We start from the raw sequence: 15,976 nt of genomic DNA, 5'->3' as shown, positions 1-15,976 counted from the left end.
CTAGTGTAGCGTAGGTTCCTTTGATGACTTTATGTAATTTGCACTTTTGCTGTGCAGGAGTCAAATCACGTATGCCCTGGTGTATAGCCAATGCTGCTGCTTAACATAATGGTGGATAATGCGGCAATATTGCCCATCTGTTTCATCTCTAGGTCCAGGGCAGGTACTGCCCCGTACTCATTCTGGAGCTGTTTCAGCACTTCAGGCAAAACAGCCATTGAAGGAGTACCATGCATTCTGGTATATACTGCTGCAAAGACTGTACACAAGTTGTGCAGTCTTCCACAGGGGAAGTCACCCCCATCGGCAAGCAAAAAGTTAATATTCTCTGCTTCTCTCGTGGGACCATATGGGGAAATACCACTTCAAGCTGGCTTGGTTTTTGCGCAATCCAGAACGGAATCTCCTCTCGTCTGGCGGCAACTTTTCCCATTACTGCATTCAGGGTTAGTGGGCTGATGCCTGGGGTAGCCAATCGTGGTTGTGCAGCTTGAGTAGTCGGCGCATGGTTACTAAATCTTTGTATAGTCTTCGCACATCAGCTGCTGGTAAGTTATCATCATTAGGATGTGGTTTGTAACTGGCTTAGACTGGCCTTGTTGCTCCTTCATTGCTGAGCAGACAGAGTTTAAAATTTGCTGTAAAGTGTGGAAGGGTGCCTTTAAACCAATTTATGTGCTCTTGGTAAGTGAGAGGTATTTCTATTTCTTCATATGAAGTATAGTTATCTGGTATTTCATCCTCAGTGTAGGTGTGAAATAATTGTGAAATGTCTTCAGCCAGGAATGTAACCCAAAAACAGAACACCTCTGTCCAAAATGCTTTGTGTGCATCAACTACAGACATACCATCTCCACCCCTGGATGTGAGACCATGGTGTGATAGTTTCAGAGTAATCGCATGTCTGCAGTTCTCAGCAGTGTTTAATGCCCGAGGACCTTTGTCTCCAGACATAAGAAATAAATTACAAAATGGGTGTAGACAGTGGTAAGTAGATCCTTCAAGAGTTCAAGCTTGAACAGCCTACAGCAAATACATAGGAGTTACCTACTCCGCTGAGGAGGATTTTCCCTACCACCATGGACATCTCCGACTAGGAGGTAAGTAGGGTCTTCTGAGAAGGCAAGATTAAACTGCAATCCATTAAAATAAGAACCCCACCAACATTGGTGACGCATTATTATGTAGTTTCCACCCTATGGCAGAACTGCATGTTTGTGGACAGCATAACCATTTAGAAATTTGTTGTACTCCTACTATGCTTCCCCTACTCTAAGTGTCCTGGGCCTACGTTTATTCTGCCAAGAATCCCGTACTAGTTGTTCCAACTCCTATTACTTGACTGAAAAGAATACAAATCCCTGTGGTGGTCACGAGCTGAACTTTCTTCGCAGAGATATCTGCAAGCTGCTGGGCCAAAGCTTGAGCATGTAGAGACCTTACTAATGACAGCAAAGTGCTTCTCTGACTAAACCCATAAACGCTTGTTCATTTATAATGAAAAGCATCCTTGATGGCCTCAGGCAGGCCAGCGTTTTTATGGTCTTTAGATAGCTGTGTCTCCTCAAGGATAAAAAATAGAACGACATTTACAAAATGTGGGTCGAGGCCTTGTGCATTGTGTTCAAGGAGTCGTGATAATGGTCTACCAACAGTGGAATCTGTAAGCGAAGCAGTTTCAGAGAAACATCAAGCATTGTCACGCACGCAGATGTGTGTAAAAGGTTATTGTGTGAAAGGAAAGGCAGCTTTAAGAAACGCGCACATGTTGAAAGATGGCGGTGTTTCTTCATCGGCCTAACACGTGATGCTACTACTGACTGCTGCCTGAGTTGGACGAAGTTTATGCAGTGCGTACTCGAGACTTGACCTGCTTGAAGTCATGTGCGCTACTTCTATCAGCATGTGAGTTAGAAATCAAATTGCGATTGTGACGAGAAGGATCAGATGCTTCACTTTGGCTGTAATATTTCATTCAGATTTGCACCCGATTTCCTCTCTTGAATGTGCACTGGTCCTGAGAAGAAACTGAACTAGTAATTGTATTTCTTATCCTACACCTAAGATTGATACTTACTGAAGTTAAGCATAGTTTTTTTTAAATGTCAACAAAGTCAAATTTCTTTTACTATACAGATTAACATTGTTGTGACATTATCATTATTGTGAGTGATGCAAGTGATTGATGAATAAACAGGTCGACCCCACACCATCTTCCAAGATTAAAGGTTATTCTAACTTTCCACTGTTAATTTTGTACACATATTCTAGCATATGTTTTCTTTGGTTTATTGTAAATCACTGTAACACCGATGAGTTCAGTTATACTATGGAAATAAATAATTTAACAAAGATCCGTGGACTGGAAAAAATGTTTGTTTCATTCTAGAGGACAACCTTAAAATAAAATCTGAAGACCATGTGGTCATACTATCCTGGAAGTCTGGAAATGCTTTGTATCTTTATGTCAACTTCAGGTGTATTCAATTTGGTATATTGTTTTCTGTTATGTAGCAAATATAACCCAATGTGCACTGTCAGCTTCACCGGCATTTTTTTTTTTTGCAAGAACTGGATGAAGAACAGTTTGAAAATTCATGATCAAGCCACACAGGAGAAGGTGTGGCAGATTTTTTCTGAAGCAAACAGCAGTGTAAGTAATTTTTTAAGTTCAATATATCGTGAAATTTTCTGAAGCATTAAGTGCTTAATGTTGTTTTGATATTAAAAGATTTTCTGATGTGTCCTTTGTAGAAAAAAAACAGTGCATCACTTTTTGCTTGTTGTTAGAAATCTACCACTGGGTTGATGGTAGGAAGGATTAAGTGACCAAAGATACTAATGGCTACATTCATGATCTCACAATTGTGTTAAGCAGACTTTACAAAGACGTTAAGCAGACTTTACAAAGGCGATATAGAAGTTTCAAAAAGTGCACAGGTGTTTTGTGTTTTGTCTAATGTAAGCTAAGGGTAAAGATGCTTATATTACCCTAACAATACTAGTAGTAAATCGGGGCACTCACTATTCATTTGGCCCCCATCAGCTTTCCTCTGAGCTGGAGTCTAGGTTTCTGTTACTCGAGTGTTTCGCTTCTGCTAAAAACACAGCTTTCCATCCAAGTATAGTGATAGTTGTTTTGAGGTCACTGGACCTCTACAAGTGAATCCAGCATCAAAACAAATTCTACCGTGATGCTTCCTTCTGCCAGGCTTCCAAGATGTCTGATTATCTCCTGTATGTGGATTGTAACGGAAGCCATTTTTTTGTTTAAATTGAAATCTCTTAAATGTGTTAGTTATATATTTTAACTAACAAGAGATATGCATCATGCACCATGATTGAAAACCAATGTTAATTAAAGATTAAGCAGAAAGATTAGTTTAGGAAACCTAAAAGCGAATAAACACTTTTGAGTTTAGATTTTTAAGGGGTCAGCATATGAATGCCTTAGGGAGGTAGAAATAGATGTTTGAAAAAATCTCTCTTTACAGCCCTTAGAACTGACTTGTGGGATAGAAATGTTCACTTTTTTGAAGAATGTTCATGAAGGCTAGGTTCCTTGTGACTGTAGACTATTCTGACAGTATGATCCCTATGCTAACATCTACTGTGATGTGCAGATAATACATTTGAATACCAGGAAGGCCAACTCATCCTTTTATTCTTTCGATGTTGATGAATTTACCACCATCATTCTGAGTTACTTAATGTAGTTGCACAGAGAAAATTGACAGTGAATACTATATAAAATCTAGGTCTGTTTATCTGAAGCTTGAGTTTCGTTGTCCAAATAATCATTCCGTGCTGTCCTGTTCACAAAGTATTGGAACTGCATGTGAAGGAACCGCTCTGAGATTGACAGTTTAGAAGCAACTGTCTCTGGTGGATTGCTGCTTCAATCATTACATTCTGGAGATTCATTAATTATTGTAAGCAATGGCTATATAAAGCTAGTGGACAGGTTTTTCTTACCAATCTTTGACAGCTGTTGTAATACACAAGATGACCTGCTCTACTGCTGCATTTTGTAAAGATTAATTGTTAGTCACTGCTGTGCTGTGCTAAATTCTTAGGATTAAGGTATATTTCGAAGAATTGTATGCTGTTTCTTAATAAATTAGGTATAAAACAGTTTTTATGTTACTGCAATGCCAGGTGAATAAAGGGGAAAAAGTTGTTAGTCCCTTTATATTGAATACTGAATTTGTGTCCCGGCCAATTAGTATACTCAAACACAAAGTTGTTGTCTAACAAGTCAAGCTATCACACTTTGAGCTGCGCACTCCCTTTCTTATAGGGGTCCCAAAGCACTGCTAATTCTGATGAGATGCAGATTATGGAAATATGCCTGATCCACTTTTAATTGCTGGCTTGAGCAATATTCTATCACAAACATGCAACTTTAAGTATGTCCTTCAGGAAGAAGAGAAAGTGATCACCATGTTACAATAAGGAGAATTTAGCTTTCTGTTGAACCTGTATATTTATAAAGAATTGAGAGAAGAAACATGAAAAATAATTTCGTTCAGTACTGAATTTTCTTTTTAACCTAAAGTTGATCCCATTTGTTTCATTTCAAACATTCAGTATTTGAGATCCTCAATCGATTACACTTTGATTGATCTCCATCCCCTTATTTTTATGTTCTCAGTTTCCAACAATAGCGCATGCAAGATGCTCAGTTGACTATAATTGAAAAGGCTGTCCATTAACCTTAGAGACTAGGGCAGCATCGCACAAAATAAATAAAAAACGTCTTTGTTTATGAATCTGTAACTAGTAACCTGTAATGCCCATGCCCTTTTGTTACACCAACAGTTTGGGCCATTGAAGCAACATTCTCTGGTTTGATAACATGCTTTCTATATAGCACATCCAATTAGTTTGACTTTTTACCACACAGATCGATGAATTGAAGTTTAAGCAAATGCCAGTATATTATTCTGTTTACTCTGTATAACAAGTTCCAATATTTACACAGATTAAAAACAAAATCACATGATCTCTACATCTTCAAGCCTTGAGCTGTCTGAGCTGTGTTTCTGCTTCTTAAGCCTCTTCAACTGAAACTTTCTCTGATTTCATCATTCCCATTATGCAATACTTAAAAGTCATACATTGGAAAGAGTGCTGGCAGGGTTGTACCTGAAACTACAACAAGGTTCTACGTGGAGCAACTTTTTAAAAACCAAGACTTGAATAAAAAAAAGGCATGGGGATTCTGTTAATTATCCAACAACTTTTGGTGATTTTAATTTGATGATTTAAAGATCATCTGATTAGAAAGAATCAGGGATACAAATATTCTTTCCCCCTATATTTCAGAAAAAAAGACTGGACCCATGATTATTTGCATTACCTATTGTTGCTTTAGGTAGATTTATCCCATTTAAAAGCTATCTGTGTTTCTTCATTCAAACTTGTGTCTTGCAATGTTTACGATGATCTAATAATTGATTTGTGATCTGTCTTCTTTACTTTCATTCAGGCACTTCATGGTAGCCTGGCACCCTATATTATCCTGCTGAGCCTTTGCTCTAACAGTCCTCGCCTCATTCCAGTTTGCTATCTAGGGTGTTCAGCTGCTTAATGTGTTTTTTGGTTGCTCATTGAGCAAGGCTACCTTGTGTACTACCACCCTCCAGCGCACACATCTCTTTACCCCATTGCCACATACAACACCTCATCCCCCGCCCCCAATTCCCCCAGTTAGCCCTTCCCCCCCTTAACGTGTAACTTTTCTAATTTTACATTTGACGTTTGTCTGTTTTGACTCTCAAACCTCTAAGGTATTGGGCAGCTAATAACATTGGAAGTTCAATTGAATAGGGTAGGCTTGTTAACGTTTATCTCATCTAGCGAAACTCCAAGGAAGTCTACAAGACTGTCCCTCCGGGCACAGACTTTCTGTACTCGCTGGGAGACAGACGTAAACACTGGAATTTCTGTTTAGTTTGGCCTGACCACAGCAAAGATTATTTGATTGAACCTTGTGATATAGTCCTCATTCACCCCTTCCTCCCATCGCTTTTAATGCTGGAGATTCTTCCATTGTGATGTACTGTTGGATCGAAGATGGTGGATGATGAAAGAATAAAAATGTTTTAATGACAATTACTACTCCTTAGTTAATATGGCCCACTTTAGTAGAGCGATCATATGCATGCAATGTTGGTAGGTAAGCAATAGGAAATGGTTAACAATGGAAGGATAGCAGTTTGTGGACTCAGAGTATGTTTTACCAGCAACTGGACTTCTTTTATGGCAGTATCGTATGTTCTTGTCCCATCCTAATAAGTCATCTCGTACATGAAGGACAGAAGGTGAGTCATGAGTATTCGCTCCGTCCAGCCTAGCATTCATCCTACCATTATCCTGGCTCCCTCAGACCGCTGAATAGTCCTAGAGGGAGCATCTTGGTGCCGGGTACTGGTGTGTGTGCAGTCCGGCGAGTGGCTGCGGTGTCCGGAGCGGCTGAAGCCGGTGCCACCGCGTCCACGAGGCGCGGCCTGTGACTTGCGGCGGAGTAGGGGCGTGGAGTTTGGTGAGCCCCGGAGACGGTGCTGGTTGTGCGGCCGCCCTTGGGAGCCTGCAGGGGGTGGATGGCGGATCGATTGTCGCGGGCTGATCGGCCCCGGAGATAGCTGGGAGGAGGGGGAGCCCCGGCCTGCTGGGAGACTTGGTGGCATTCGTGCACTGCGTCCTGTTGTGAGACCTGGTTCTGGGCCCCCGGCGTGGGATTGCCCCTCTTCCCGGCCAGTCGACAGTTGGTGGGCGGCAGCTACGGTGGAGAGATCGTGACAGGGCCCCCCCCCTTCGGGCTGCAGTTTGTGCCTGAGGACCAGCTGCTGCACCGGGCCGAGTGGGGAGGCTAGGAGAGCCGTGTGGGTGCTGCCGGGTCCCTCCTCGACCCCGGGGGCCCTGAGTTGGTGCCGGTGAACAGGCTCGAGGCCCAAACGGAGATTGCTAGTGAGGAACTGGGAGGAGGGGGCGCCCCGTCCCGCCGGAAGACTTGATGGCTTTCGTGCGCTGCGTCCTGGGGAGAGGCCTGGTTCCGGGGCATGGGATTGCCCCTCCTCCCGGCCATTTGACAGTTGTTGGGCAGCAGTTGTGGTGGAGCGCACGTGTGGCGCCCCCCGCCCCCTTCTGCTGCAGTTTGTGCCCGGGGACCGGCGGCTACATCGTGCCACTTGAGGGGTGGGGGGGGGCCGGGGGTTCTTAACTTTCATTAAAAAGAAGATATTACATTTGCAGTAACCCAAGTAGCTGGGGGGTGCTCGCCATTTCAATAATGCCTAAATATGTCCAGCATTTCCCCAAGAAGCCTCTGAGATCAAAAAATTATAACATTCAAGGGAATAGAATCTGTTCCTACTGCCTTCCCAGATGGGAGGGCCTGGAGGGCTAGCTGTATTTCTTCTAGCGAAATATCTGCCCCTAAAATTGACCTCTCCCTCTGAATTGATTTAATAAACATCATTGGAGCCAAATGTTGCTCTAAATCCTTGGGACATACTATGGTTGAAGCTTTGTATAGTTCAGCATAGTATGCTCAAAACGTTTCTCTGACCTCAACTGGGTATGTTACTATTTTGCCTTGCATATTCCTAATTTAGTTGATTTGCTCTGCGGCCTGTTTTTGCCTTGACTTAACTACTAATAGTCACCTCATCCTTTCATACTATTCTTAACAGTCATGAGTTCTAGCCACAAATTTCCTGATGAGCTTCGCGGACGTAAATTCATTCAGACGTGATGTAATTAGAGCAAGGCATTTCAACACCAGGAAGAACTCTTTTCCAGATGAGGCGACCACAGCCAACTCCTGCCTCTAATTCACCCAACGTTTGTTAAGTTCTCTCATCTGCCCTTGCAACTGCCTCTGTCTTGCAGTACTAAACCTGAGGGGTTACCCTCTTATGCCAGCTTTAAAAGTATTCCAGGCCAGCCCTGGGGAGGCACTACCTTTATTAAGCTCAAAGAACACTGGATTCCACCTCTTCATGTGTTTTATATATTCCAGGTCCGACAAAAGACTCCTCTCAAAGGTCCATCTTTTGGGAACTCTTCTGAATCCCTCAAGAGGAAGCACCAGAACAATTTGGTTATGGTCCCACATTAGTCTTTGAAAGAGCTCTACACGAGCCCCCTTAACTAATGTCACCGAAAAATAGAACAGTCTGGCAAACTTGCCCTGGGGGTGCGAATAGTAGGTGTACCCAGCATCAGGCACCTTCAGAATGGCCCAAGTATCTACTAATCTGATTTCTTTCACTAGATGCCTGGAAAATCACGTTTTACGTCCCGCATAGCGCCCTCCCTTTTCCTCTAACCTTCTTCTCGACCCATTTGCTGAGGCTCCGCGATCGGGTTCTCATGCTGACCGCTTCCCAGCGTCGCCCCGACCTGTACTGACATCGGCCGGGTGTCGGAGCGCATGCAGTGCTGGAAGATGCCGCGAAGTCATGCCTGGGTGCGCTCCCAGCAACAGACCGGGGAGAGTTGAAATGCATGCTCCCGGTGGCAAGATGGCGCCCGCCGGGGCTCTGGGAGTCCGGACCGGTGCCTCGAGCTATGCGCCAGGAGCAGCACGGGGGCACTTGTTTGCGGCTGCAGCGGAGGAGTGGCGGCACTCCGACAGTGCATTTCCCGGATGCAAGTTCTGGAGGGCACACGAGGAGGCAGGTAGCGGCGATCGGTGACGGCCCGCCATTTTGGCTCTCCTGGTCTCTGCCTCGCCGCTCCACAGACCTGCGATCTCGCCGAGCATGGTCGTGACGCCACCCATCCATCGGCGGCGATCTGGGAGCTGGAGAGTCGATTGCTGCCCCCAACACCGCACTGAAGCACGAAATAGCCCCCGATCGGCAACAATCGCCTGACTCCAAAATGGCGTCCAATGTTGAAAACGGCCGACGGAGCCGATACTGAATATCTGTGGGTGTACAGCACCATCGGGACAGAGGTGAGCAGCGGACCACGCGCTTCCAGGGACAAACCTAAAGGGATTTTCTCTCTCTGCAGCAAGAACTTAATTAACCCACGAGGGTAAACACCCAACCGCTGCTGTGGACTGCCTTTCTCCCCCCGGACTTGCAGCACTCTTCCTGGACTTTCAGACCTGGACCCCTGTGTTCCCCACCATTTTCTCTTTATGACTCACTTCTTCTTCTACCTTTCTCCTCCGCCTTCTTAGCGAGCTCTCACCTCCCCCTCTCTGTCCTAGTGACCTCTCTATGTCTCTCCTGATGCCTACTTGTTGCTATCTGCTTCCCTCGCTGGTTGGTCTCACTTTCCTGCCCTTCTCTGTCCCCCCCCACCCCCCTTGGTGATGTGACTTTAAAACCAGTCTTATCCCCTCCCTATGTATATAGAGATAACTCTAATCACTAGTATATGCAGTAGATGTGACTTTTAGAGTATATCCATGTGTATCCCCTCCCTATGTATATAGAGCTAACTCTAATCACTAGTATATGCAATAGATGTGACTTTTAGAGTATATCCACGTGTATCCCCTCCCTATGTATATAGAGATAACTCTAATCACTAGTATAGGCAGTAGACCGTGCGCTGTGACCGCATCCACTCTTATGAATAACTCTAATTAATGGTATTCGCTTTAGAACTCTAAGTGATTCTTAGATTGTATCCATGTGTATCCCCTCCCTGTGTTTAGATTTATAGCTGTAAACGACTAGTCGCCTGTGTGACTGTTGGAATATAGCCAGGTGTATACCTTCCCCCGTGTGAAGAGATCCCCTACTCACTAGAACAAAAAGAAACGTGCTGAAATGTGTAACGTAACTGATTCTATGCAAAGTGCTTTGATAACATGTAAGGGAACGGGTGCTATGTAAAGCGCCTTGATAACCTAATCGGTTCAAGTTCCTGAAATGTGTAACGTAACTGATTCTATGTAAACTGCTGTGATAACATGTAACGGAACTGGTGCTATGTAAAGCGCTCTGATAACCTAATCGGTTCAAGTTCGCGCTATAGAAAACTCTAAAAATAAATAAATAAATAAATAAATAAATAAATTTAAGTTAAAATCGCCACAAACTATATATGGGCCAGGCCAGGTTGGTAATTCTATTGCAAAAAAATTAAGCAGCGCAGGATCATCCACATCTGGGGCATATATCGAACCAAGCGTAAAAGACCCACTACAAACTTTAGCCTCCATGATTGCCCACCTCTCATACTTATCCGCTGCCTTCGACCATGGATGACAGTATTTCCTTTCACTAACATGGCCACCCCTTTAGTCTTAGTATCCTGTGTCGTGAAGCAAGAAACATTCAACGCCACGGAGTTCAACAAAGCTCTGTCACGCCAGGCAATATGAGTCTCTTGCACACAATAAGTATCAGCTCTTAAAAGTTTTAAATCTCCTTGTACCCTTCTCCTTTTGACCCCATCGTGGAACCAACAGATATTTATAGTTGTGATACGAAGCTTAGCCATCCCCCTCATATATCATCCAGCAAAAGTGCTCCAAACCCCATATTTTTACAAAACCCATAATTGGACTTCTGGAAAAAAGATAATATCGTACAATTCTTGGAATATCTCGTCTATCTGACCCGACACAGGCTTTGACCAGCTGTTTTTGCATTTTCCCCACCACCATTTTTTCCAAACCACACTAAGATTAGCCCTACTGAAACATACCTGCTGCTTTTTCAACGCCGTAGTACCTTGCTCCATCCTATCTCCCTAACCTCTCCCCCATTAGCCTCCTACCTATTCCCCCCCACTGGCACCTGCCCACCCTCCTCCCCCCCACCCACCTACCCACTGGCTGAAGGAGGCAGCCAGACCACCCAGGTCTGTGTGAGTGTGACTGATGCAAGGTGCTGTCAGCCCCCTCCCACTCATCCCCCACCACTGTACCCACACAAAATGTTTAAAAAAGAGTCAACCCACCACCAGCCTTTTTTAAAATCCTGATACCCGACTGTAATGCTGAGCCTGTTTAATTAAAGAGGATCAAAGCCACCACCGCCAATGGCCATTACGTTCAATATCAGACCAATAGTTTATACATTATCTTTAACTGTCGTCAAGCCACAAAGGTATTATCTAGCTTAAATCTCAGAAGTAAAAAACGTTATGGTCCCTTTGACAATGGTTTTTAATCGAGCCGGAGCCAGCAGGTAGTCTTCCCAACCGGCTTCCTGAAAGGGCTTAATTGATGGAAACGCCAACTGCGGTCAACTGTTGTGTGGCAAAAGTCTGGGCGGACAAAAAAAGAGGATTCCCTATATTTTCTTATAGCCTCAGGGCGGGCTTTCTCAAAAATTGCTTGACGAAGCAAAAAATTACCGAAAAATACCAGTATAACGATTGGTTGCCTTTGTTCTCTATTTCTCCGGCTAAACGTGTGCTGAATTATGGGTAATCTATGCACCCTCTGCACTTCTGACTCCCAATTCCACCCGGACAGTTCCATAAATGACCCGTCCCTTACGCAGCTCCGCTGGCACAGAAACTCTGCTGTTATTTCCGCATCCCGTGCAGTTAACTCCTATAATCTTGTTGGCCAGTCCATGATGCCGGCGGTCGCGTATTCATGTGGTCAGGTGAGTCGGAGAGGGAGAGTGACCCGCTGCACTCCTAGGCGGTTGCCAACTTGCCTCCAAAAGCAGTACCTGTTTCGAGGTTGCACCTGTGTCTTTACAGACTCAACTCAATTCAATGCCAATGCCAATGCCAATGCCAATGCCAATGATAAGGTGTTGGGATGTTACTTAGAGAAGTGATGTCAAGTTTGTCCCCTCGTGCAAAGCTGTATTTTCAGCTAGTTCCTTTGTACATTGCAGCTGACTAAACCCACCATGAATCATGCTTGGCAGTCATCCTTTGAGTATAATTGAATGTGCAGTAGGAGTTCGCTAATGGAAAGCCCATTTAAATCGCTGCTCCTTTTAAGAGCCTCTTATGGGGAAAAGCAACTGACATAGGGAAGGCTAAGCAAGCATGGGTGTCCTAACCTTGATGCAGTGGGTCCGTTCTTGGTATATTCCTCCTTTTTATTTTGTTATTTATGTTGCTTCATTCAGATAAACGAGCTTTGATGGCCAGGAAGGCTGTATCGGGTAACCAGAGAATACGTTTCAAAACTGGTAATTGTCTGTAGTCCAGCACCTTTAAGTTTCGTTTACCTGAAAAAATGAGAAAGTTGAAAATTTCTCTTAACAGTTTACGTATTAAGATTTGACAAACATCTTTCAGTGCTTTAATAATATGTTACTTGTATGATTCTTTCCTTCCAAAGAGCAACGTAAATTCCCAGGAACAGCCTTCAAAAATAGAACCATCCCCTGTTGAACAGAATGAAGAGACTCCTGAAGGTACTGAGAAGAAGTGTAAGAGGGAGCGCAAGGAAGAAAGGCAGAAAAACAAAAAGAAAGAGAAGAAAGAATTAAAAGGAGGAATTTTGCAGGATAATTTTCAAGTGAAAAAAACCAAAAAGCGTAGGCATGAAAGTGAAGTAACTGTTGAAGAAGAGGAGCCCCAAGAAGCTGCGGAGAGCAGTGGAAAGGAAAGAAAGAAAAAAAAGCACAAGGGGAGCAAAGGGAATGTAGAAGTGACTGAGAATGGTCATGACATTGAAACAACAGAGTATACGGAGACCAAGGACAATCTCAAGAAAACAAAATACTGCACGTCTGAAGGTATTGTATTTGCTATTGATTGTAAGAGGCAACAAGCACAAGCTTTTGAATCCGAGCCATTGTGTGTAATTTCTTATTGTCACATGTTGCACCACCGCTTCAGGAAGTAAGCCACAACGGAGTCAATCTGGAATCAAATTACCCCTTTAAAGTGATTTCCTTTGTCCACAAACATGCATGCTGCACATATTTATATAAAGACAAAAGTATAACCTCTTTCAAAAGCATAGTGTACATGCAGTTAATAAGCTTTTATGTGCAGGGTAAGCCATTTTTATGTTCACAATACCTTGCATTATTAATCTTAAGCTGGTAGGCTACCTCACAGACACAGTGGACCTGGGCACTCAGTACTTGTTTGTTGTTCCTGCTGCCATTAAAGGGCGCTATCCTGCCGACTCTATCCCATGCTTAATCTGAGCACTTAGAGTGCATGAGCTAGAGAACCTCCACTCTTCAGATATTCTACGCAAACCTTGCTTGCACTTAAACCACCTAGGCTCCCATGCTCCTACTCCATCTCGCCGGACTCTATTTCTGGCAAGCTACTATGTGGATGTCAGACTCCTGGCAAGGCTAATTCCATTCTCCTTCCACCTAGTCTTATGTCCAACTTACCCACTTCCCCTAACCGTGAGATTCCGAAGGAAGAGTGTCTTCTCCTAAACGCTCGCTCATTAAAAACAACATCATGTTCAGGGAACTTGTCTTAGACAGGAAGCCTTCCCTGGTTTTTATTACAGAAACGTGGGCTAAAGACTCGTCTGGTCCCGATCTCATTGAAGCTGTTCCTCAGGGATATTGCCTAGCTCGTCAGGATAGACTTACCCGGGTGGGAGGATGGTTAGCAATCCTTTATAAGGATCATTTTCATTGCCACACTGTCTCTATTTCAGACCCGACGGATAGCTTTCAAGCTCTATTCTTTTCCGTAAAAAGTGGCCATAGTGTTTTCTTCAGTGGAATTCTGGTCTATCGCCCTCCTGGTTCTCGCACCGATTGGACAACAGCTTCTTCATGTTTTAGAACCCTACTTTGGTCGAAAAGAGTTCACGATCCTGGGTGATTTTAACTTTCATTTGGAGAAACTTGATACTAAGGAGACTATTTCTCTGCTTGAGGCCATGTCAGCATGCGGATTCGCCCAGCTGGTTAGAGGGGCAACTCACAGAGCAGGCCACACGCTCGATGGAATTTTCTCCAACGATGAGAGGTTGACAATTAAGGATTCCATCCCTCTATCATGGTCAGGCCACTCAGTAGTTCCATTTGAGCTATCCTGCCCTTCCTCACATATGTCCAAAAATATCTTGAATAATAAGGAACTGTGCAGGAACTTTAAGAACATTACTAGCAGCTCCCTTACCCCGTGGGTACCTAATTTTCTCGTATCCCAAGGGGAAAGCGTCACTATTGCAGTCACACAGTTTGAAAAGAATGTGACTGAGGCATTGGATGAACTATCCAATTGCGACATCGAGCCAGGAAAAGGCCTTCAGCCCCCTGGTTCTCCGAACATCTTAGACTTCTTAGACAAGAAGTAAGGAGACAGGAGCGACTATGGCATTCTGGTTGGGATCCAAAGGACAGGGAAGCTCATAAGACTATGCTGAGGAACTACAAAGGAGAAATCATTAAGGCCAAACAAGATCATTTTACGGCCCTGACTACCTCAATGTCATCTCCTAAAGAGCTCTTCAAGGTAGTGGACTCCCTTATCACTCTTCAAACCCCTGATCCTGTAGTGGCATCCGAAGAGCTCTGCAATAATATTGCCTCTTTTTTTTCCAAGCTAAAATTGTTGATATTTATTCTGCCTTGGAGCTGCAGAGGTCTTGTATCACTGGGCCCCCTGCCTTGGGAGCCATGGACCTTGTCCCAGCAGAAACACTTCCTGTTGGAACCTTAGACTCTTTTCCCCCTCTTTCTGTGGAGGATTTCGACAACCTCCTTAATAAAATTAAATCTGGTTCCCCCTTGGATGTATGTCTACTTAGGATCCTCAAACAGTGCAGAGATATCTTTTTGCCCCCGCTGACTGATATTATGAACAAAGCCATGAGAGATGGCCTTTTTCCCACCCAATGGAAAAAAGCGGTGGTAAAACCCCTACTTAAAAAGGCCTCTCTGGACCCAGCAGTTCTAAAAAAAATTCGGGCCATCTCACTCCTCCCGGCCCCTGCAAAGATGCTTGAAGTACATCTTAATAAGCATCTTGCGGCATACATAGAGAACTCGGGTTGTCTTGACTCCTCCCAACATGGATTCAGGAGGGAGCATAGCACCGAGTCTGCCCTCACCATCGTGCTGGATAATATCCGCACGTGTGTTGATGGAGGCCAGACCACCCTCCTGATCCTCCTTGATCTGACGGCGGCCTTTGATACCCTTTCTCCCTCAGTATTAACAACTCGGCTGAGGAAGGTTGGGGTTCAGGGGGCAGCCTTAGACTTACTCACTTCTTTCCTCAGCCAGTCGAGAGCAAAGAGTGAAGTTGGGAGAGTACCTATCTCCATCCCTGCCTGTGCAATGTGGGGTCCCTCAGGGGTCGGCCTTGAGTCCGACCCTATTCAATATCTATGCGACCCCACTTGCCAGGCTAATTAGATCTTATGGGATGGCGATAGTATCATACGCAGATGACACCCAGATCCTCGTCTCTCTCTCCCAATCAGGTGCTCCGACTGCCTCCAATTTTAGATCTTGCATGGAGGCAGTCGGACAATGGATTATTTACAATTCATTAAAACTGAATGGAGAGAATACGGAGGTGATGGTGTTTGGAGGGAAAGAGGATGTTTGGTCATCTAGCTGGTGGCCAGACTCATTAGGAGCCTGCCCCACCCCTACCTCCTCTGCTAAAAATCTAGGGGCCATAATTGATCCCGCCCTCAATCTGGATAAACAGGTCAACAGAACCATCTCTACCTGTTGGGGCATTATCCACATTCTTGGGAGGATCAGACACTATCTATCCTTGCAGGCAAGAAAACAGATCACTGTTGCCCTGATTGGCTTGCGGCTGGACTATTGCAATGCGCTGTATGTGGGACTGAGTAAAAGTCTACTGCAGCGCTTGCAGGTAGTCCAGAATGCGGCTGCCAGGTTTGTTCTCGACCTTCCCAAACGGGCCTCAGCCACAGCGGCCAGAAAGCTGTTACATTGGCTCCCTGTTGAGGATCGGATCCATTTTAAGATTCTGTGCATGACCTATAAGGGCATTAGCCAAAAACAGTCCCACTGGTGTGGGATCCATCTTGTCCCGCTACACCCCGGCTAGGAACCTACGC

General features: G+C 44.5%; 1 protein-coding gene across 2 annotated transcripts in view; it reads left to right on the top strand.

The window, feature by feature from the left end:
• Nucleotides 1-15,976, top strand: part of LOC147725425 (cell growth-regulating nucleolar protein-like) — a 78,156-nt gene that overhangs the window by 7,362 nt on the left and 54,818 nt on the right. Inside the window, exons 5-6 of one of the 2 annotated variants that reach the window (XM_086964097.1) lie at nt 2,570-2,653; nt 12,287-12,362. In XM_086964097.1, coding sequence (XP_086820223.1) covers nt 2,570-2,653; nt 12,287-12,362 — 160 coding nt within the window. Of the gene's footprint in view, nt 1-2,569; nt 2,654-12,286; nt 12,687-15,976 lie in introns of both variants that reach the window. The other variant, XM_086964096.1, reaches the window with a different exon arrangement.

This window comes from Lissotriton vulgaris, chromosome 3_2 (assembly GCF_964263255.1).
Source record: "Lissotriton vulgaris chromosome 3_2, aLisVul1.2, whole genome shotgun sequence".
NCBI classification, from domain to species: Eukaryota; Metazoa; Chordata; class Amphibia; order Caudata; family Salamandridae; genus Lissotriton; species Lissotriton vulgaris.
This window is presented reverse-complemented; position numbering and strand designations above follow the sequence as displayed.